Source organism: Eublepharis macularius, chromosome 3 (assembly GCF_028583425.1).
Source record: "Eublepharis macularius isolate TG4126 chromosome 3, MPM_Emac_v1.0, whole genome shotgun sequence".
Classification (NCBI taxonomy): Eukaryota; Metazoa; Chordata; class Lepidosauria; order Squamata; family Eublepharidae; genus Eublepharis; species Eublepharis macularius.
In genome coordinates, this window is record NC_072792.1 from 88390256 (window position 1) to 88408964 (window position 18709).

An 18709-nucleotide genomic window follows, 5' to 3' on the forward strand; every position below is an offset into this window, starting at 1 on the left:
CTAAAGCACTTGTCTGACCTCTGGTTTCCATGAGCAATTGATAGTGCTGGTTCTTACCTTTAATGCTTTGATTTGTTCATAGGGCTGAATTGTTGTTGTATCATGCTGTGAGCTGCCTTGAGTGTTATTTTCATATCATAAGAGTGTGATAGAAATGTTCTTAAAGGAACAAAGAAATGTGCTGGAATCAGGAACTCTAAGGAGCACTTTCTCCCAGGTGAACCTTCTAATATCATTAGATCGTGCTCTGAGACACTGTTCTGGTTGTCACAGGTCTTCTCAGCGGTGACATCTGCCTTCTGGAATATTCTCCCAATAGAGAAACACCCGTTTCACTCTTTGTTACTACTGATGTATCTGGAAAAAAGCTTTTATGTTAGAAAGCATTTCGGAGACTTTTGTTTTCTATGGCATGTGGCATTGCCTTTGATGCATATGGTTTTTAGCCTTCTGTTTTCACTTTTATTTAGCATTAATGTTTCAGAGTGTCTAGATTTTTATGGACTTATTGTTATTTGCAATTTTATGATACAAGGAAAGTCTTGATACAAGGATGGTGCAAATTAAAATGAAAAACACATGATTCTGTGTTTATTTGTATTCATTAGGTAAAGCTGAAACAAATTTGGAAGCAAAATTCTAAGAAAAAATGCTCCTACATTTGGTGGCAGCTGCTAGGACACTCATGACAAGTTATTAACTTTGTGGACTGCATTAACAGGGAACTTGCAAAGAATTGTGGGGGGTGTCTCATTTCCCCCTCGCCCGCCATGTCCTCTTGCCTTTCTTGCCACACATACCCTATCCCATTTTTCTGCTTCCTTCTGTCCTTCCCACCCATCTTTCTCTGCCCCGTTTTTAACTTTCGCCCTTCCCCCACAACTGTTAGAATATATGTGTCTTGCAAGGTCTGACATCCAGTCATTATGGAGTTAATGTGTTTACCTACCATGCTATTGTTTAAATTGACTGGAAGAGGACCTGGCACAGAGCCAATAGCCTAGAAGCCGGGGAAACTGAAGTGTATTTGTAAACTGTTATTGGTCAATAGGTCAGGTGATTTTCTTTCAGGGTCAAGAAGACAGAGGAAGAATCTCCATGTTGCTTACCTTTTGTTTGTACTTGTGGTCAGTAATAGGGGTGTGCAGGGCCAAGTCACTTCGAGTTTCCCGCGGCGGCCATTTGAGAGTCAGGAAGGGCTTTCTCCACCTCCTCCGGTCCTTCCTGCCCCTCAAATGGCTGCCAGTGCTCCGTGGCCAATTGAGGGGCAGAAAGGGCCAGAGGTGGCGGTGGTGGCGGCTCCAGCCTTCCCCACCGCCCCGCAGGCTCAGGTGGTGGTGCAGTGGCACAGTGGCAGGGGAGCCGGAGCCACCGCTGCTGCCGACAAGGTAGGTGGGGTGGGGGGCTGGGGATGGGATGGTGTTTAAAGGGCCCTGCCACTGCTTGCAAGCGGTGGCAGGGCCCTTTAAACTCAGCCCGAAGCTTTCCGAAGCATTCCGAATGCTTCAGAAAGCTTTGATTAGGGATTTCCGAATGGGGGCCAGCATTTACCCGAATTTTGGGTAATTTACCTGAATTGGAAACCTGAAGCACATACCCCTAGTCAGCAAAATGTAGCTCCTAGGTTTTATTGTTTTGTGGCAATCCTGTGTACCTTTTTCCTTTAGAAGTAAATGATTTTAAAAAGCAAACTGATGTTTTCACTCTCTATTGATTCAAGATCCATTGCACCTCTGATTTTAAACTATTTTTAACCTCTCCCCTGTGGCCCAGTTGTGTGGTGCCAGCTGTTTTTTAAAAACCCTTCATGTATTTTTTCTTTTAGATTTCAGATTTTTTCTGGAAACCTGGAACATATTTCAGGTGTGTAGGAAGATCTGTCTTGTTTGTTCATGGCTCCAGTCTCAGGATATAAATCAGGGCTACTTGGCTATTAGGATATAAGATAGGACCACTACTCTTTTAATTGAGGTCAGCCTGGTATAAGTTTGCTATAAATGGCAGCCTGAGGCTAAGTGCCATATATTTATGTCAGATAGGGTTGCCAATTCTGAGTTGCAGAAATCCTGGAGATTTGTGGGTGGAGCCTTTTGGGGGTACTTCTGCTGATGTGGATTTGGGACGGGAAAGGATCTCAACAAGATATAATGCCATAGAGTCTGCTCTCCAAGGCAACCATTTTCTCCAGGGGGGTTGATCTCTGTAATCTGGAGATCAGTTGTAATTCTAGGAGCTCTCCAAGCTCTGACTGCAGGTTGGCAGCCCTGATGTCAGAGGGTTGCTCTAGACAGAAACCCTACAGTGCAGCCCAAAAGAACTCAAAGATTTTATGATATACTTATGCAATCATACCGAAACATTCATAAAGGGATCCAACGGACTGGATGCAGATGAATAAACATATTCTCTGTCCATATAAGACAATTCTTATGATAACAAGGGACTCAGCCTGGTTTGGCTTGCAAAAATGCTTGGACTAGACAGAGTTATTCTCCCTCCAAAAATTCAAGGAGAAATTTGCAAATACTTCTGGATCCAGCATTTCTCCTGGATGTTTCGCTTTGTTGATATGTCAGCTAGGCCTGCTACTGGAAGGTGGAGCCCAGGAAACCACCGGCCATGATATGGTACCAACGTGGCAATGTTTTCTGTGTAAACCTGCCCTTGTTGCAGATGGTCCATAAACTTCTTAAGAAGCCAATGCTGCTGCCTAAAACATGCTCACATTTCACCTATTTTGAAACATCTGCACTGGCTTCTTATTCATTTCTAGGTTCAATTCAAAGTGCATGTTTTAACCATTAAAGTCCTCAACATCCTGGGTCCTCAGGGACTGCCACCTCTTGTATAAACTCCCAAATTTTTAAGGACTACTGATTTATTTGCCCTGACCTGGATAGCCCAAGTGAGCCTGACCTCATCAGATCTCAGAAGCAAATCAGGGTTGGCCTTGGTTAGTAATTGGATGGGAGACCTCCAACGAAGCCCAAGGCTGTAGAGGCAGGCACTAGCAAACCACCTCTGTTAGTCTCTTGCCTTGAATTCCCAACTAGGGCTCGCTATAAGTCAGCTATGACTTGACAGCACTCTCTACCACTGATTTATTTATTTTATATATAGTCTGCCTTTCTCTCTGAACCTGAAGGCAGATGAGATCTTACATACAGGTAGGACTTCTCTTATTGTGATCCCATAACTATAGCATATCACCCTTTAGAAAATTATTTAATTCCCTTTTATCCTCTGAATGAAGTTTAAAACCTTCATTTTTTGTCAGCCTTTGGTGATTAAATTTTTAAATATATTTTTGGGTACTTGTGCTGATTAAATTTCTGTTTGTTGATATGTTAAATTGATTATTAACTATTGGTCTAATTTAAATTCTGTAAATGACTGAAAAATCTTTTATCAAAAAGGCCATTTAAATTAGTAATAACCAATCTAGGCTAGATTTTATCTGTTGTAACAGTTATCATCTCTTTTTTAACTTTGCTAATTTATATTAAAGTAATATCGATCCTTCCTGCCTCTTCTAGAGTTAACCATTGGATTGTTAAATTTTCTTTTCGATGATTTGCTGTTTAAATCAAATGTAATGGTTTATTTAATTGAGATGACTGATTAGTTGATTGAATAATGGACATATATTGATTCATTGTTTGTAACAAGATAGTGAGTAAATTGAGTTTATTGATTTGTTTTTACTTAGTTCACAGAGTTTGACTTAGGGTAGAAATAGCATGGCTTTGGTCTGCTTTGATTTAGTTATATTTCATATTTGTTTTGTCAGCTGATTTGTTAACTATGGGATTTATATTATATTTTGGTCGTGTAAATTTAGTATCTCTTGGTTCTTTTTATATTCAAAATAAATAAGTACCCACTCAACACTGTCAGCTGACAAAAATTTAAATATAAACAATTTATATTTACCTTTATTAATATTCATTATGAACATTTAAGATTTTTTTAATCCATCAAAATCAAACTTGGAAAGCAAAACTTGGACAGTATGGAGATTCCTGACCAAATTCTGGCAGATATTTATAATTTAGTAAATTAGTAGTAGCTAAGAACATACTTTTCATACAGAGGGCCCCAGAATCTGTCCCTGGAGACCATGGCTTGATATGGTTAGTGGGGCTTCATATATAAAAATTTGTATTTTAAAAATGAAGGTAAAAAAAGGAAAAGTTGCAGTACTGAGAATGTCCTGATATGCTGTAGAACTTGGTTATCATTGTCATCTTCACTAGTAATTTATTGTTAGTTCTATAGGGAAGACATTTGCTTTAAAACCAATTTACATTTAGTGTTTTTATAGATGTGAATACTAAACATGCTTAAATCACACAGTTCGGGTTAAAGGAATAATTCCTGGAACTGAAAAGTAGACATCATTGTTACTCCTGTACTCTATATTCTATTTGAAGCTGCATATAAACTCAGAGTTAATTTCAGGTTGTCTCTGGGGCAACCAAAGTTTTCTGTACTGGAGTATTTGTAGTTTACAATAAAGATTTTCATTGTGACAGATGAAATAATCATTGTGGCAGGCAACTTTGTTGATAGTTCAGTCAGACAGGGTAGGCAATATAAAGTGAAAAACATTATTTCATGGTCTGTCATTTTGATTCAGCTACGTTAAGGTTTTGTCATAATTCCTTGTACTATATAAAAGAATTACTTGAGCTCAATAACTTCTGTCAGATCTCCTATATATCCAAACCTGCTCAGAAGATGCAAACATCAAGAGAGCACAACAGTCTTTTCAGGAATGGGAATTAGTACAGTAACAATCAGCCCGATTTTCAGAGTATAAGCTTCTGAGAGTCAAAGCTCCCTTCGTCAAATACCAGAACTTTGACTCTTGGAAACTTATGCCCTATATGAGTGTATGAGAAATATTGCACAGTCCTTCTCTCCTAACATCCAAAATTTTCTAAGAACTTGTTCCAATTTCTATAGGCCAAAGTCAAAGAGGGGAACGGTCTTGAAAACATAAAAAAAGAGCGAAAGCCGCACAGACCGTTATATTGCAAATTTCAATCTTTTCCTTTATTCCAGGCACAAGTAAACGTTGTGATAAACGAAAATTTAAGGTCTAGGAGTGTCCACCCACCGGGGACTGCTCCCGACGGGAGAATGGCAACGGGTATGCCCGGCTAGATATCCCGTTTCGCTGTACAAACGCTTCTTCCAAAGCCTTCAATAGTTTGCCGATAAATTATGTAACAATCACTGGATAGGAGTAATTTATAGTTTGATCCCGTGCATAAAGCCTCAATCATTCACCAAGTCTCCTATAGGAACTAGGAAAGGAAATCCATGGGCAAAACTGAGAACTCAAAGGAAATCTCTGGTTTTGATACACAGATATCTTGTTGCCCCTCACATGTTGAGAGCATCACTGTTCTTTTGGGGGGCTTTATTCACACAATAAAACAAAAGCATGCATAAAGATCCGAGAGCCCATGGAATAGTCTGTGCTTTGCTTTGTTGAAAAGAATGCCCAAATTATAACATGCTCCTCTCAGTTTGTCTGGTTTTACCATACAGTTTCTAGCAGTTCTTAGAGAGGCATGACATCACTTCTGGATTTCCTTGGAAGTGATGTCATGTCATTGCCAAAAGTGATTTTTTTAAAAAAAATTCTTTTTCCTGCAAGCTGTTAGAGTGCCAGCAGGTGCCTGGCAACCCTATGCCCAATACAGTTTGAGTCAGTAATTTCTCAGGCTGGAACAGAAATCAAGTGTTGTGATCAATACTTCAGTGGAACAGACTGGCTGGCAAAAAAGCCATGCAAGGGCGGCCTTGTGTAGGACTTCCTGCCCTGTCCATATTTTGGCAAGCTATAGCCTCTAAAACCTAGTTCTTTACACCAAAGTATGGATTATAACTTTACCACTGGTTTTAATGCTCCTCTATATCCCCAAAACATTCTTTGCACATGTAAAGCTGTCGTGTCAAGGAAAAGGCTAAGCTAGAAGCATTCTCTCTGACAGGCAATGTTCTTTGTGCAGATCTGTGGTGGTGGTAGAGGAACCAAATTCAATCACATGTATGTCCACCTGCAATCTGAAAGGGGGCAGTGAGGCCTTCTCAGAGGTCCAAAGAAACCTGGGCCACTTCTAGTGTTGAGGCCCCAAGCCATAATAAAAATGAAAAAAAAAACATGATCAGCATTTTTAAAAGTTGCAAAACATATCAAATGCCAGAAAATTAAGAAGTGCCTGAAGCCTCCTCCTGCTCCCTCCCCTCCCCCTGGGTTTGGCCCTGAGGGACAATGCAAATAGAGGTTTACTAGTTCATGTGAACAAGGCTTCTCAACTTCTGTTCTCCATTAGACAAAGAGTATTCGACTAGCAGAGCTGATATGAGGGCTAAGTGACTAACCGTGCAATCCTAAGAAGAGTTATTTCAGTCTAAGCCCGTTGAAGTCAAGGATTGCACTGCAAAAGTGTCACTTTAGTCAGTCAGCCCTCAACATGTTAAGTATGTGGATGATTTCTAACAACTCTTGCACTGAGCCCTTGGGGTAGGATGGGAATGAATAATGGATTACTTCCATTTGGAAGTCTGACATTTCCCTTTCCAAGAGAAAATGGCCCTTATTATAACATTTTACTGTGTCCTGTTATAACATTTTAATATGCCCACAAATTAACACTCTAAAGTTTCACAGTTTCAATAAGTTTCATGAAGGTATAGTAAAATCATTACCAGAAACTATTAAAATGTAGTGTTGGTAATACCACAACAAAGCTGTTCTTCAACCAGAAATATCCTTGTAAAAACTGGTATATGCCAGTAACTGGCAAACACTCTGAAAAAAACTGACATTGTACCTCATTATAGAGTATGAAAAGCAATTACTAACTTTTATTCAGTGTGTTTTTCCTCACCATGTTCTGACTGCTCCTCCTGGGGCTGGCACCAAGGCACTCGATTTTCCAGCACCTCCATATAGAGGCATAACTGGCACCTTCTGCACAGGCATGAAACTTTAGCTTGGGAGAGAGATGGGATTATTTCCAACACCAGGGAGTGCTCAAATGGAAAGTACGAAGGAGTTTGCACACTGTGAGAAATTTGTGTGGGACAGGCCAGCCAGCAGACATTGGGTTTCATCCAAATTGAACAAGGGGAAGAGGGAGTGGAAAGGGGAGGCACGCAAGCAGATATATTTCTTATAAACTTCAGGGAGATTTTGTGAAGCTTGCTCAAAAGTAAGAGAAATAATTACTTGCAAGATCTACCATTTTCTAAATGAACAGATGATTGTTGCTCTTGATTTAAAGTAACAGAGCTCCGCTGTTAAAACCTATATGCTTGCAACTGGAAATCATCTTTGCTAGATGGGCTTTCCCATGCTTTCCTTGCACAGCTGGAGTTAAGTTTTGCCAACAAAGCTCTAGTAAAATGCTCCATGCTGCCATCTTGTGGAGTAAAGAAGAGCACCGCTAGGACTGGAGGTTGGAAAGCATGCAAGTTCTTTATTAAAAGGATGGAATAATGATCTAAGATATTTTAATAGTTCCAAATCAGACAGGTTATAGCCAGAATTAAGGAAATATAATGACTGTTATCTGAAAAAGTGATTTGTACAAGCAATGGAGTAGGTAGGAACACAATCTTTAAAATAAACTCATTATTGCTAGACTGGGGACCTGCTGTATATAAATATATGAAAAAGCATATAAAGCATTTAAAGTAAATAATACAATAGGAGGAAAGGTCCTGGATTTGGAAAATTGTCCCTGCCAAATTAACGTATGTGGAGATGAAGGAAAAGTTCTTTAAAATCATGCTCTGTTTTTATCTGATCCTTTATAGATTAGCAGTACGTATGTATGAGACTCCAACTATTTGTTGGAATTGTCACACACTAAAGCAGATTTGTTCCATACATTTGGGAGTGTCCTGCCATGCAGATAATTTAGAATCACACAGTAAATTTATTTAAGGAGATGACAGATTATGAAATCTCCTTAGATTCTAAGATGATTTTGTTGTGTTATCTAAAAGCATTAGTGATGAGTGATGACACAGAGAAATAGTTTTGAATCTGTTAATTGCAGCTTGTGTGTATATCTTGACTTTTTTGTGAAAGGGGGGAGTCACCAACAATCTCTGAATGTTTCTGTTGTACAGGGAGATTCACTTACATGACTAAACTGACATATTATATTATAAAAATTAGCAGGATAGAATGGTTACATATATAAGTTTAATAAAAATAGATCTTTTTGTTATGTACAGTAGTAAACAACATCATGACAGGATATGTTCTTATGTATTTTCCAAGGCATTGTATTTTATCTTATTATTTCTATTCCTTCTGTGTGTTTGTCAATGTGCATGACTTGTATTACTGAATCTGTAATAAATGTATGTATAAAAAAGGATCAGATAAATTAATGACAAGTTACAGTGCTTCAGTGGACTTCTGTGGCTTAAGAAGTGTGTAACAGTTTAGAATGGTACTGTTACAGCCCAATCCTAAGGGGGGGTGCATAGGGAGAGAACCAAGGCTTATGTGGGCGTAAGTGGCTCCTACGTGGGTGCAAATGCCCTTCCGCCGGCAGTGGCACAAGGCGTGCTACTGCCACTGGGCCACCGCCAGCGGGAACGCTCGGTGGGCAGACGGAGGCAGAGAAGTGGCGTAGGGCCCCGCACTGGTGCATGAGGGGGCGGGGTAGAGGGTGGGGCCAGAGTTAGTTCACTCCCTAAGCCCTTCCAGAAGCGGGAATGCCCAAGCAGCGCAAAAGAGCTATGCCCGCTCTCCGAGTGCCCAGCCATGCCCCCACAGCCTGAAGGAGCATAGGATGGGAACTACCACAGGGGCCAATTCACATGTGCTTCTGGTGTGGATGAGCCCCCCTCCTCACACCCAATCACCTGCAGACGCACCCTACAAAACATCCAGCCACGCTGCCCATGACCTCGGGTAAGTGAGCAGATGGCTGAAAGCTCTGCCTGTTTGCCTTCTGCTGTGGATACTTTGAACACGAGGCGGGAGAGAGGGTACCCACAGTGGCAGGCACTGAGTGCACTCTGGGGACTTTGCGAGAAAAGTGGGAGAACTTTGCACTCGCTCAAAGGAAGAAGGGCAAAGTCCAGACTCTTTGGCTAACTAACAATAGCCATTCATGTTTCCTTGCAGGTTATCTGACTCTGAAGTTCCATCTCAGTAAGGAGCGAGGTAGCACTTACTGGTAAGAAGGAGATGGGGTGGTGTCTAAGCCGGCTGGCTGATTTGTGCTGGCTGCTCCATCACCTGAACTCGCCTGACTGCTAGCCTTGGCAGATGTTGGAGTGTGGGCTTTGCCTCGGCCATGGATCGAGGCAAAGCCCACACGTGTGTCCTTCTCTTGCAGGCATGTCCTGAGCATGTCTGCTTCCTCCCCCCCCCCCGGTAATCCTCTGCAAGTGACATTCGGATCCAGCCCAGGAAGCAATATCTCAAAGCAGTCCACATCTCAGCCTCGCCCCTGGGAGCACAGAAGGAGGGCTGCACAAAATGCCTTAGCTCCCTTTCCAGCCTAGAAACAATGGCACTTTTTCCAGTTTAATAAAATGAGTTGAAAAACAACAAACTTCAGTGTTTGCATGCCTGACTAACATTGTCATTAGCCCCTCTCTGAACACCCAGTCACACATGTCCACTCACACATCCCCACAAAAGTATCAAGCAGCACCCTGTCCAGCCTCCCTGACCCCTTCCTCCCCACAATGTAACTTCAGGCAGAGGGGTGGGAATTGGACTGTGGCCCATGAATGTCTGCGGGGCGGGGGGAGGAGCTGAGGACTTTCATTCTCTGATAGTCTGAGCTGCTGGCATCTGATAAGCCAGGAAGATGGTTGCTGCTGGTGGAAAGCTGCTGCCAGGTGTTGGGGGATGTGTTTGAGGAAGCAGGGATGGACTTGGCGTGGGGAGGGTCTGTCAGTTCACTTGGGGGGCATCTCCCCAGTACTGAGACAAGGTCCAGCCCCTGCTCTTGCTTTTTAGAGATGGAGTGATGTGTTCAAGTTGCGCAGCAGCAAGTCTGAGCGTGCTTTTCATTCCCCTCATTTCCAAATGGCCTCCTGGCCTCCCACATGGTTCCCAGTGGGCATTCCTGTGGCTCCACCTCCCCCCACCTGCTTCTCCGGAATCTGGGGACTACTTAGCATTGCCAGTCTCCAAGTGGTAGCTGGAGATCTCCCAGAATTACAACGGATCTCCAGGCAACAGAGATCAGCTCCCTACTATCTGGCCCTACTTTTCAGGGAGGGGGAACCTTTTTCTTTTGGTAGTGGAAGCGGCGGTGAGTATTTGCAGGCACACCAAGCTGCAGCCACCAGCCTGGCCCTCCCCATCGGCTGTGTCGCTGTTTGCCCCTCACCTGAATGTTGGGATGGGTGTGGCCATTAGCTGGTGTGAGCGAGGTTGTCAGGGGAATGGTGGGCGGGGTGGGGGCGGGGGCGGGCCCTCCCAGAGGCTGCTGCATCTTGCCTTGCCACACTCGGGCACCGGCGGGACTATCCTGCAAAAGTCCATAGGGAGCCGTGCAGCGCTGCCCCATTTACACCAGCACATGAGCAACGATGCTGCCTGGGGGGGTTAGGATTGGGCTGCCAGTCTATCAGTGCTTATTAGTTAAGCAAGCTAAATGTAACATCTGTGGTTACAGGTATATTTGTGATTACTAGACACTAGAGATAAAACAATGGTGGTGGCTATTAAACATTTATTATCCCTTATTTAAATAAGTTTTAAAAATGCAGAAATTTCCACAGAAAAGTAGCAGAGAGGAAGAAGGGGGAAGTCATATGATACCCTGTCAGAATAACTTGATTCTCTTTACATGTACACACAAAGCTGCCTTATATCGAATTAGACCACTGGTCTATCTAAGTCAATATTGTCTAATATTGTCAATATTGTCTAATCTGACTGGCAGCAGCTCTCCAGTATCTCAGGCAGAGGACTTCCATATTGCCTACTATCTTTTTTATTGGAGATGCAAGGGATTAAATGTCGGATCTTCTGCAAGTTAAACAGATGATGTACCGCTGAACCGTAAAACCTCCCCAAATCTCTACTCAGCATTATAGGTTAGCTATTGCTTTGTCGTTTTTCAAAATAATGGAAAATAAGTTTCTAGTTGTGAAATTGGCTTCTATGCCACTTACTCTAGTGTAGTGACCAGAATGTTGTGGCAGCTCTGTGGCAGTTCTATGAGACTAAAAGGAAAGAACAAAGCAGGGAAACAGCATACTTCTCTGTAAAACTGAACACATTGATCAAATAGATGAATGAGGTATAGTTATCAAAGTGTACTCACCATTTAGTTATTCAAATTACTTACTCCTGTTTCAGAACTCCATTGTTCCTCAATTAAATGTAATCAGTTATAGCTTTCTAAGTTCATTGATGTCAATGGGCCTGGAAAGCTTTAACTCTGTTTAGGATTGCACTGCTAATTCAAATGTAGAAAAAAATCATAGGGAAACAAAAAGGAGGTCATCCTGCAAGAATTAAGCATTAATCTACTAGGAATAACAAATCAGTAATTAAAATAAATTGTGTACGTATGTAGATAAAAACATCTCTTAATCCATGTATATAAAGTAACATTCTATTAATGTGCATAGAATCAATATAAACCTTTAGAATACTCAGAACAGTTTGCATACATTACTTTGTGGTAATTTTTAGGAAAGTTAATATTATTACCTCATGCTTTGGGGATGGTGGGTGGGCTGGCATGGCTGAGATGAAATAATGGCAGAGGCAAGATTTGAAACAGGTCAAACCTTGGCTCATCTTTACACTACACTAGTGCTCTCTCTCTCTCTCTCTCTCTCTCTGTCTCAATAATATTAGCTTCAAAATAATATTGCACAGATTTCAAATGGAATGAAGTACTCTTTATATTAAATAGTAACAAGAGTGCAGATCAAAAAATATACATGTTAGGGCCATGTAAAGACAGGAGAGATCTTTCTACAATGTAGTTTGCAAAAAGATGTGGAAAAATAATAATAAGGATTTTTAAAAACGCAAATTAAAGACAAAATGAAATCTTACCTGCTATTTGGGGAATTGCTAGCAGCCTTAGGAAATAATGGCACAGTATGCAGCAGTGTCAGCAACAGGGTAGTAGCAGGCAGCAGGATCAAGATAGAGACAAAAGAGAGTGATGTCAATAGTGGAAGAGAGTATGAAAGGGAGGAGAAGAGGACATGGTAGGAGGGGCAGGGGGAGAGTGTGTAGTGGGAGGGGATGGCAGAGATGAAAGAGGTAAAGAAGCAGAAGCCAGCAAGGGCAAGATTCTAACTTGGTGTCAGAATGTGGATCAAAAAATCCACACACAATAGGACTAGGTACAGAAATGGGAGTTGTTTCCACAAACTTGGGGAAACCTCCAGATTTACAGAAAAACCCCAAAGGTTTTAAAAGGGAAGTATTTAACCCCCTTCCCATGGAGTAGCAATGTGCACACATCACAACTTAAAAAAATACTAAGAAGAGATCTTGTGACGTCACTCATGATCAGCATTGTAGGGTTGCCTAGTAACCCCATGCAACCAGACTTTTAAACACAAAATGAGTATCTGGGAGCAGTGGTAGAAAGTAGCATCAATATGGTTGAGGGGAGGGGGTGAGAAGATAAAAGTGGAAGAGTGCTGGCAGCAACAGAAAATATAAACATAAAGAGAGGAATAGTGGGATTTTCCCTCCCCTGTGGGTTTCCCTCTTATTGGTTCCTAATTAACAACAGGAACGTTGTTAATTGAACAACAGTTCAAGTTGTCTATAGGCCTTGACTGCTATGGGTTGTATTTCTGATACATTTCTTTTGCCTGTTTTAATTCTAAGTTAGGATAATTTTCTTTGCAGTTCATATGAATAATCAATATATCTGAGGACCAAACTAAATGTAATGGTGTCCTCAAGATGGCTACATGGACATTGTCACATTTCATTTGGCCCTAATTCTCTGTGGATACTTAAATTCAGGGACTGGTGTCATAAACAGACAAGTCAGATCTTTCAACAAACCCGAGAAAACCTGCAGGTTTGCAGAAAAATCTGAAAAAGTGCATTGAGAGTGTATGAGAGGCCTTTTTCCCCATTGAGGGAACTCATACAGCCCCCAAGTAGTTGGAAGTGTTGTCGAGTATTTTAGTGTCCTGGAATAAGATACTGTGTCGTGTTTGAGTTAAACTATGTTCAGCCACTGCTGATTTTTTAGGTTGGCCAAGTCTGCAGTGTCTTTCATGTTCTTTTATTCTTGTCTGGATGCTACACGGTGTGGTCCCGATGTAAACTTGTCCACAGCTGCAGGGTATGCGGTATATTCCTGCAGAGGTGAGGGGGTCTCTACTGTTTTTTGCTGATCGTAGCATCTGTTGTATTTTTCTGGTGGGTCTGAATACTGTTTGTAGGTTGTGCTTTTTCATACGTTTTCCCATCTGATCAGTGATTCCTTTGATATATGGCAAAAACACTTTTCCTGTGGTAGACTGTTTTTCCTTAGCTTTTTGATTTATCCTTGGTTTAATCAGACAGTATCAAACAGGACACAGTATCTTATTCCAGGACACTAAAATACTGGACAACACTTCCAACTACTTTGTCAGATTGCATAGGGAAGCCATTGAAATTCATAAGCATAAGCACAACTTCAACAGGAAAGAAGAGACTTTAAGAATGAATAGAGCATGGTTTCCAGTCCTGAAAAACACCAGGCTAACAAAATACTCTACATCTTACAATAGCCCTGCAGATAAGATTAGCATATCAAGCACCAATCCATATGCAAAAGAACCTCCTCAGGATACAGTGAAGCATTAGCATTCCATTAGCATTTCACACCCTGGGAAACTCTTACAGGATGACAAAACTCTAACCCACCTTCCTGAATAGATATAAATTACCTGCTAACATCTTCTCCACAGTGTGACACTGAGAGATCTCTGTCTTTCGGTGCTACACCTCTGAAGATGCCAGTCACAGCTGCTGACAAAACGTCAGGAACTACAATGCCAAGACCACGGCAATTCAGCCCGGAAAATCCACAACAACCAAAGGTTGGTTGGTGAGTGGAAAGGAGAGAAGGAAGCAGGGAAAGGTGAGGATATGGGGATTGTCATGACGAGGGAAAGAGGAAATAGTGTGGAGAAGAAGATACAGAGGAAAGTAAGGTGCCCCCACAAACCCTTGTGGGTTCCCCACTGCATTACTAGGCCCAGCCCAATGGCTGGCACTTCACAACTGGACCCAGCCATGTGGCTAGTACCATGCAAGTGGGCCATAGTTTTCCTAGGCAAAGTCCACCAGAGGGAGGAAAGCCTGAAAACAGGGGGGGCAGATTAAGATGGGCTGGCTGATGGGTGGAAAAGAAAGAAGGAAGCAAGAAAAGGGGGGTATGAGGAAGGAATGAGAAAATAGTGGGAGAGGCAAAAATGGGAGCCTCTCCTCAAGTCTTTGCGGGTTCCCTGATTGTATATACATACTCTCATAACTTGGTTCACTTCTTGAACAAACGTGCAAAAGTGACATTTCTTCCTTTGTGGAAACAAAATTGGCTTGTAGCAACATCAATACTTATACAAATGAAATTGCATAGTTTGTAGAACTGCAGAATTGTATAGTTTTTCAAAAGTCAAGATTATTCTTGGTTCTAACAATTGGCAATGGACTTTTCTATTTGCACCAGAGGCAAAATATAACAACTGGCTTCATTTAATTCAATTGAAAACCTCCTCAAATCACCACACCCTTGCATTCTTTGTTTAGGAGGATAGCCAGGATGGATTCCTTTCCCTCTTATTTGGCTGAGGACAATCCTTGATCCCTCAGGTTTGCTTCCTCTTTTGTTTCCTCCTCAGTATTTTTATTCCTGCTGGTGGTTTTTGCTGCTTTATGTTATTTGTAAGCACCACACACTTCTTGTCTTTTAGACTTTCTCTCCTGTTCTGATAATTCTGCAAGTGCCCCACCATGCTCTTGAAGCTGAAGGAATTGTGGGTAGAACACATGATGTGTATCTTCACTTAACTGTGCAACTCAGAAGGAATTCAGTAAAAAGGCCAACAGACTTCCTGTTACATAACATACATCGCTATAGGTGGGTGACAGATTAAAGAAACAGGAGAGAGTCCTGGTCGGGTGCCTGTGGGCTCTGAGCCATTAGAGTGTGCTTGATGCTGGTGGGGTATGACAGAGTTCTATACTGTGCTCGAGTCTGGAGGAATCCTTCTGGGGGAGCCTTCAGTACCATGCTTGGATATGACACACCCACGGAATGGCACTGACATCAGTTGAGACACACTTCCCTGGCATCAGTGCTTAGTAGGTGAGTCTAAAAGGTTAAATGTCATGATTTTACTTTTTATTGAGGCTTGTTAACCAATAGAAGATTCCTTGTAGATTTGATCACGTATTCCTGCTCCGAACTCTGAGTTTTCCACTAGCTAGCCTCTTCCTCTCCCTCCATCAGGTCAACTAAAACCAGGGAGTCATTGTATGTTCTTGCATGTTCTTGTATATTCTTGATCTGAGGCCACTCAGACTGCCTCACTGGAAGCATGAAGGCCTGCCCAAAGCTCTGATGCTCCTAACAATGCTGAAATGGTCGCTGAGGCAGCATTGCTAGAGGCAGGCAGTTGAACAAGCAGGAAGAGGAGTCTATGCTGCCCCATTGCCCCACCACTGAAATGGTTCATGAGGCGAGCAGGTAGGTGAGCAGGAGTGAAAGCCTACACCACCCTCATCTCTCTCCTCCACTTACAAAATTCCCAGTAATATCCAAGACAGTAAAATTGAGAAGAATTACTAAGACAATTATTTTATTATTTTATTTAACGATATATGGGAATTCAACAGAGGCACATGCATGCTTTATAAAGAGTCAAGCACATTTTGCTCCAATAATCTTGGAAACAAATTCCTTCAGTTGTGTACAGTTCATCAAGGAATCAAGTTAAGAGCATAGATGACTCATTATGAAGTCCAATAAATGGTGAGCATCTGACAGGTCGACCGGTTCTCCTCCTTAGTCCCGTTTCTGTTCTTTTTCAAAGATGGCACTATATAGTTTGACAGCTATATAGCTGTCAAACACTCATCTTATATGCAGCCTTCTGCAGGATGTCTGGGTGATTAATGCGGGAATAGTATGGTAAATAGAAGTTTATGAGTGCATTAGACGCTGATACCACAGAGTCAAGCCAAACATTCTTGACTCGTTATGAAGCATATCTGTGCCTTTGTTGAATTCCCCTATATTGCTTTTGTATGAGAAAAGTAAAGTTGTAACATCGTATTTATTGAATATCAGCACCTTATATGGTCCATTACAATACTATATTTATTGAACAGCACTTTAAAGGTATTGGGCATAGGAATTAAGAGTGGTTTAATTGTATATGTCACGCACTAGCACTTTTTGGATAGTTCTCAAGGCTGACTGTATGGCATTTTCTGAAGGCAATAACTTGACATAAGAGAGTTTTCTTTGTGATACAGAGCCATTGTGTAACACCTTAATAATTCAGAAATATAAAAATCATTTTGATATAACCTTTATTGGTGTTAAATAATTGTCTTAGTAAGTTTTCATGATTTTACTGTTTTGGATATTGCTTCTCATGATACTCTCATTGTTGTGCTAAAATCCCCAGTAAGGCAACAGCACTGGAAGCAGGCAGGTGAGTGAGGAGGGGGAGCCTCTGCCATGTTCTTCCTCTCACTGCCAAAACTTCCATTGGGGCAGCAGTGCTGAAGACGGGCAGGTTGGCAAGATGGAGGGAGAGCCTCTGCTGCCCCCACTATCCTGAAACTTCTGCTGAGGTGGCAGTGCTGGAGGTGGATGAGTGGGCAAGGAGGAGAGGTAGCCTATACTCCCCGACCATGACCCCTCTACTACTGGACCTGTCAGGGGAATGGGAGAATAAAATTCCTCCATGAATCTCTTGGTGAATAAGAGGAAGGGGAATGGCAAGCTATCTAGCAAGTGGTTGGGGATATGGGATGGGATTCTCCCCACCATGAGTCTCACAAGTCCCTATTTGTAAACAAATAATTATGTGGTGAGTTTTATACTCCTGTAGAGATTGATATTCTGCAGAGGTCCTGTTAGAAGTATGGTGGGTGAACTCCAGACATGGTTTTATCTGTTCTGGCACTGAAACTCTAGAACTCCCTCTCTATAGAGGCACCAAATACTCAGTCTTTTATGTGGCAGGCAAAAGTATTCTTATTCTCTCAAGTCTTTGTGTAAAGTCTTTATTTCCACATCCATGAAATTATCATCTCAGGTGTTTTACTGATGGTTCTATGGTGGGTGATGTCACTTTTATGACTTTAGGTTTTAGACTCTCATGTTTTATTTACTATTTGGCATATTTAATTGGTATTTTCCCCTGCTCTGATACATATTATCTTATGTTGCTGGTTGTGTATTTTTCATTGATCGTTGTGTGGCTTACTTTGAGAATAGTTTATTAGAGTGGGATATAAATAGTTCAAATAAGTTGATACAATAAACAGTGATTAGAATATATGCACACCATGGTACATTTCCATTGGTAAATTTCAAATATCTGTTTTCCTTTAGTTTCAGCTCCAAATGTTTAACCCATTCTGTTCCCCTCTTTATTCATCAGTTATTACCAGGTGCTCACAAAGTTGCAATTCTTGTTTCTTTGTGACTTTTAACATGTGTGTTATATAGAGTAATAGAATCCATAACAATATAGCAATGTGGTTGTAAAGAAAAGTAGCTTCCAAACATGATGGTCTATAAATAGACTATGCATTTCACAAGCCTGTATACCAACCTGAACTAGGGCTAGGGTGAGACGTTTTGCATTCAACCATTTCTGGAATCTCTCAGTCTTCCATAAGGCTCGCTCAATGCTGCAGCTTTTAGTAAGGGTAAGGGAAGCACAAATTCTTTTGTCAGATTGATCATGCTGGTATTTTGTCATTAATCTGGAGATTTCAACCGGACGCCAACTTTTAGTATCATCAGTGTAGTTCCCAGAGTAGCAAGGGAGGTAGTTGGGAGGTAGTTTTAAATGAGAAGAAAGCCAGCTGTCAAATCTATTGTTAAATCAAGAAAGGTACACTGTTAATCCCTCTTAATCCAGTACATACTGTGGTTTATGCCAAGTTTTTACAGCTGTAAATAGGATTCCAAAACTGATCTATCCAGTGCATTTTTATCCTACCCTTTCTCCAAGGAGCCCAAGGCAGCATATTGTATTGCATACAGCAATACAGCATACTGTATTGAAATGTACTTGATACTGATTGTTCTAATCTCATACTGTGTAATCCGCTTTGAGTCTCAGTGACAAAGGTGGACTATAAATGACATAAATAAATAAATATAGTCTCCCTTCCCATATTTTATCCTCACAACTTCCCTGTGACGTGAAGCAGAGAAAGTGTGACTGACCTACAGGTTACTTCTCAAAAGGTATTATCTCCTTTTTATAGGGTGTAGAATCTTTAACAACTGATTGTCAATGGAGGGTCTATCACTGCTTTTCTTACCTATTCCATGTAATACTGCACAGAAGCTTCAGAAATCAACAAAATGAATGAATATGTGACATAAATCCTAAAAGTATGCAATGGTGAACATAAACAGATCAAGAGAAACAGTCAATAACCAGAACCATATCTAACATGAAACAGAATTATGAA

General features: G+C 41.3%; 1 protein-coding gene across 2 annotated transcripts in view; it reads right to left on the minus strand.

The window, feature by feature from the left end:
* The window catches only part of DIPK2B (divergent protein kinase domain 2B), a 42913-nt gene that overhangs the window by 15667 nt on the left and 8537 nt on the right, over positions 1-18709 (minus strand). For both annotated transcript variants that reach the window (XM_054975049.1, XM_054975050.1), the window contains exon 2: positions 17836-18100. In XM_054975049.1, coding sequence (XP_054831024.1) covers positions 17836-18100 — 265 coding nt within the window. The remainder of the gene's footprint in view (positions 1-17835; positions 18101-18709) is intronic.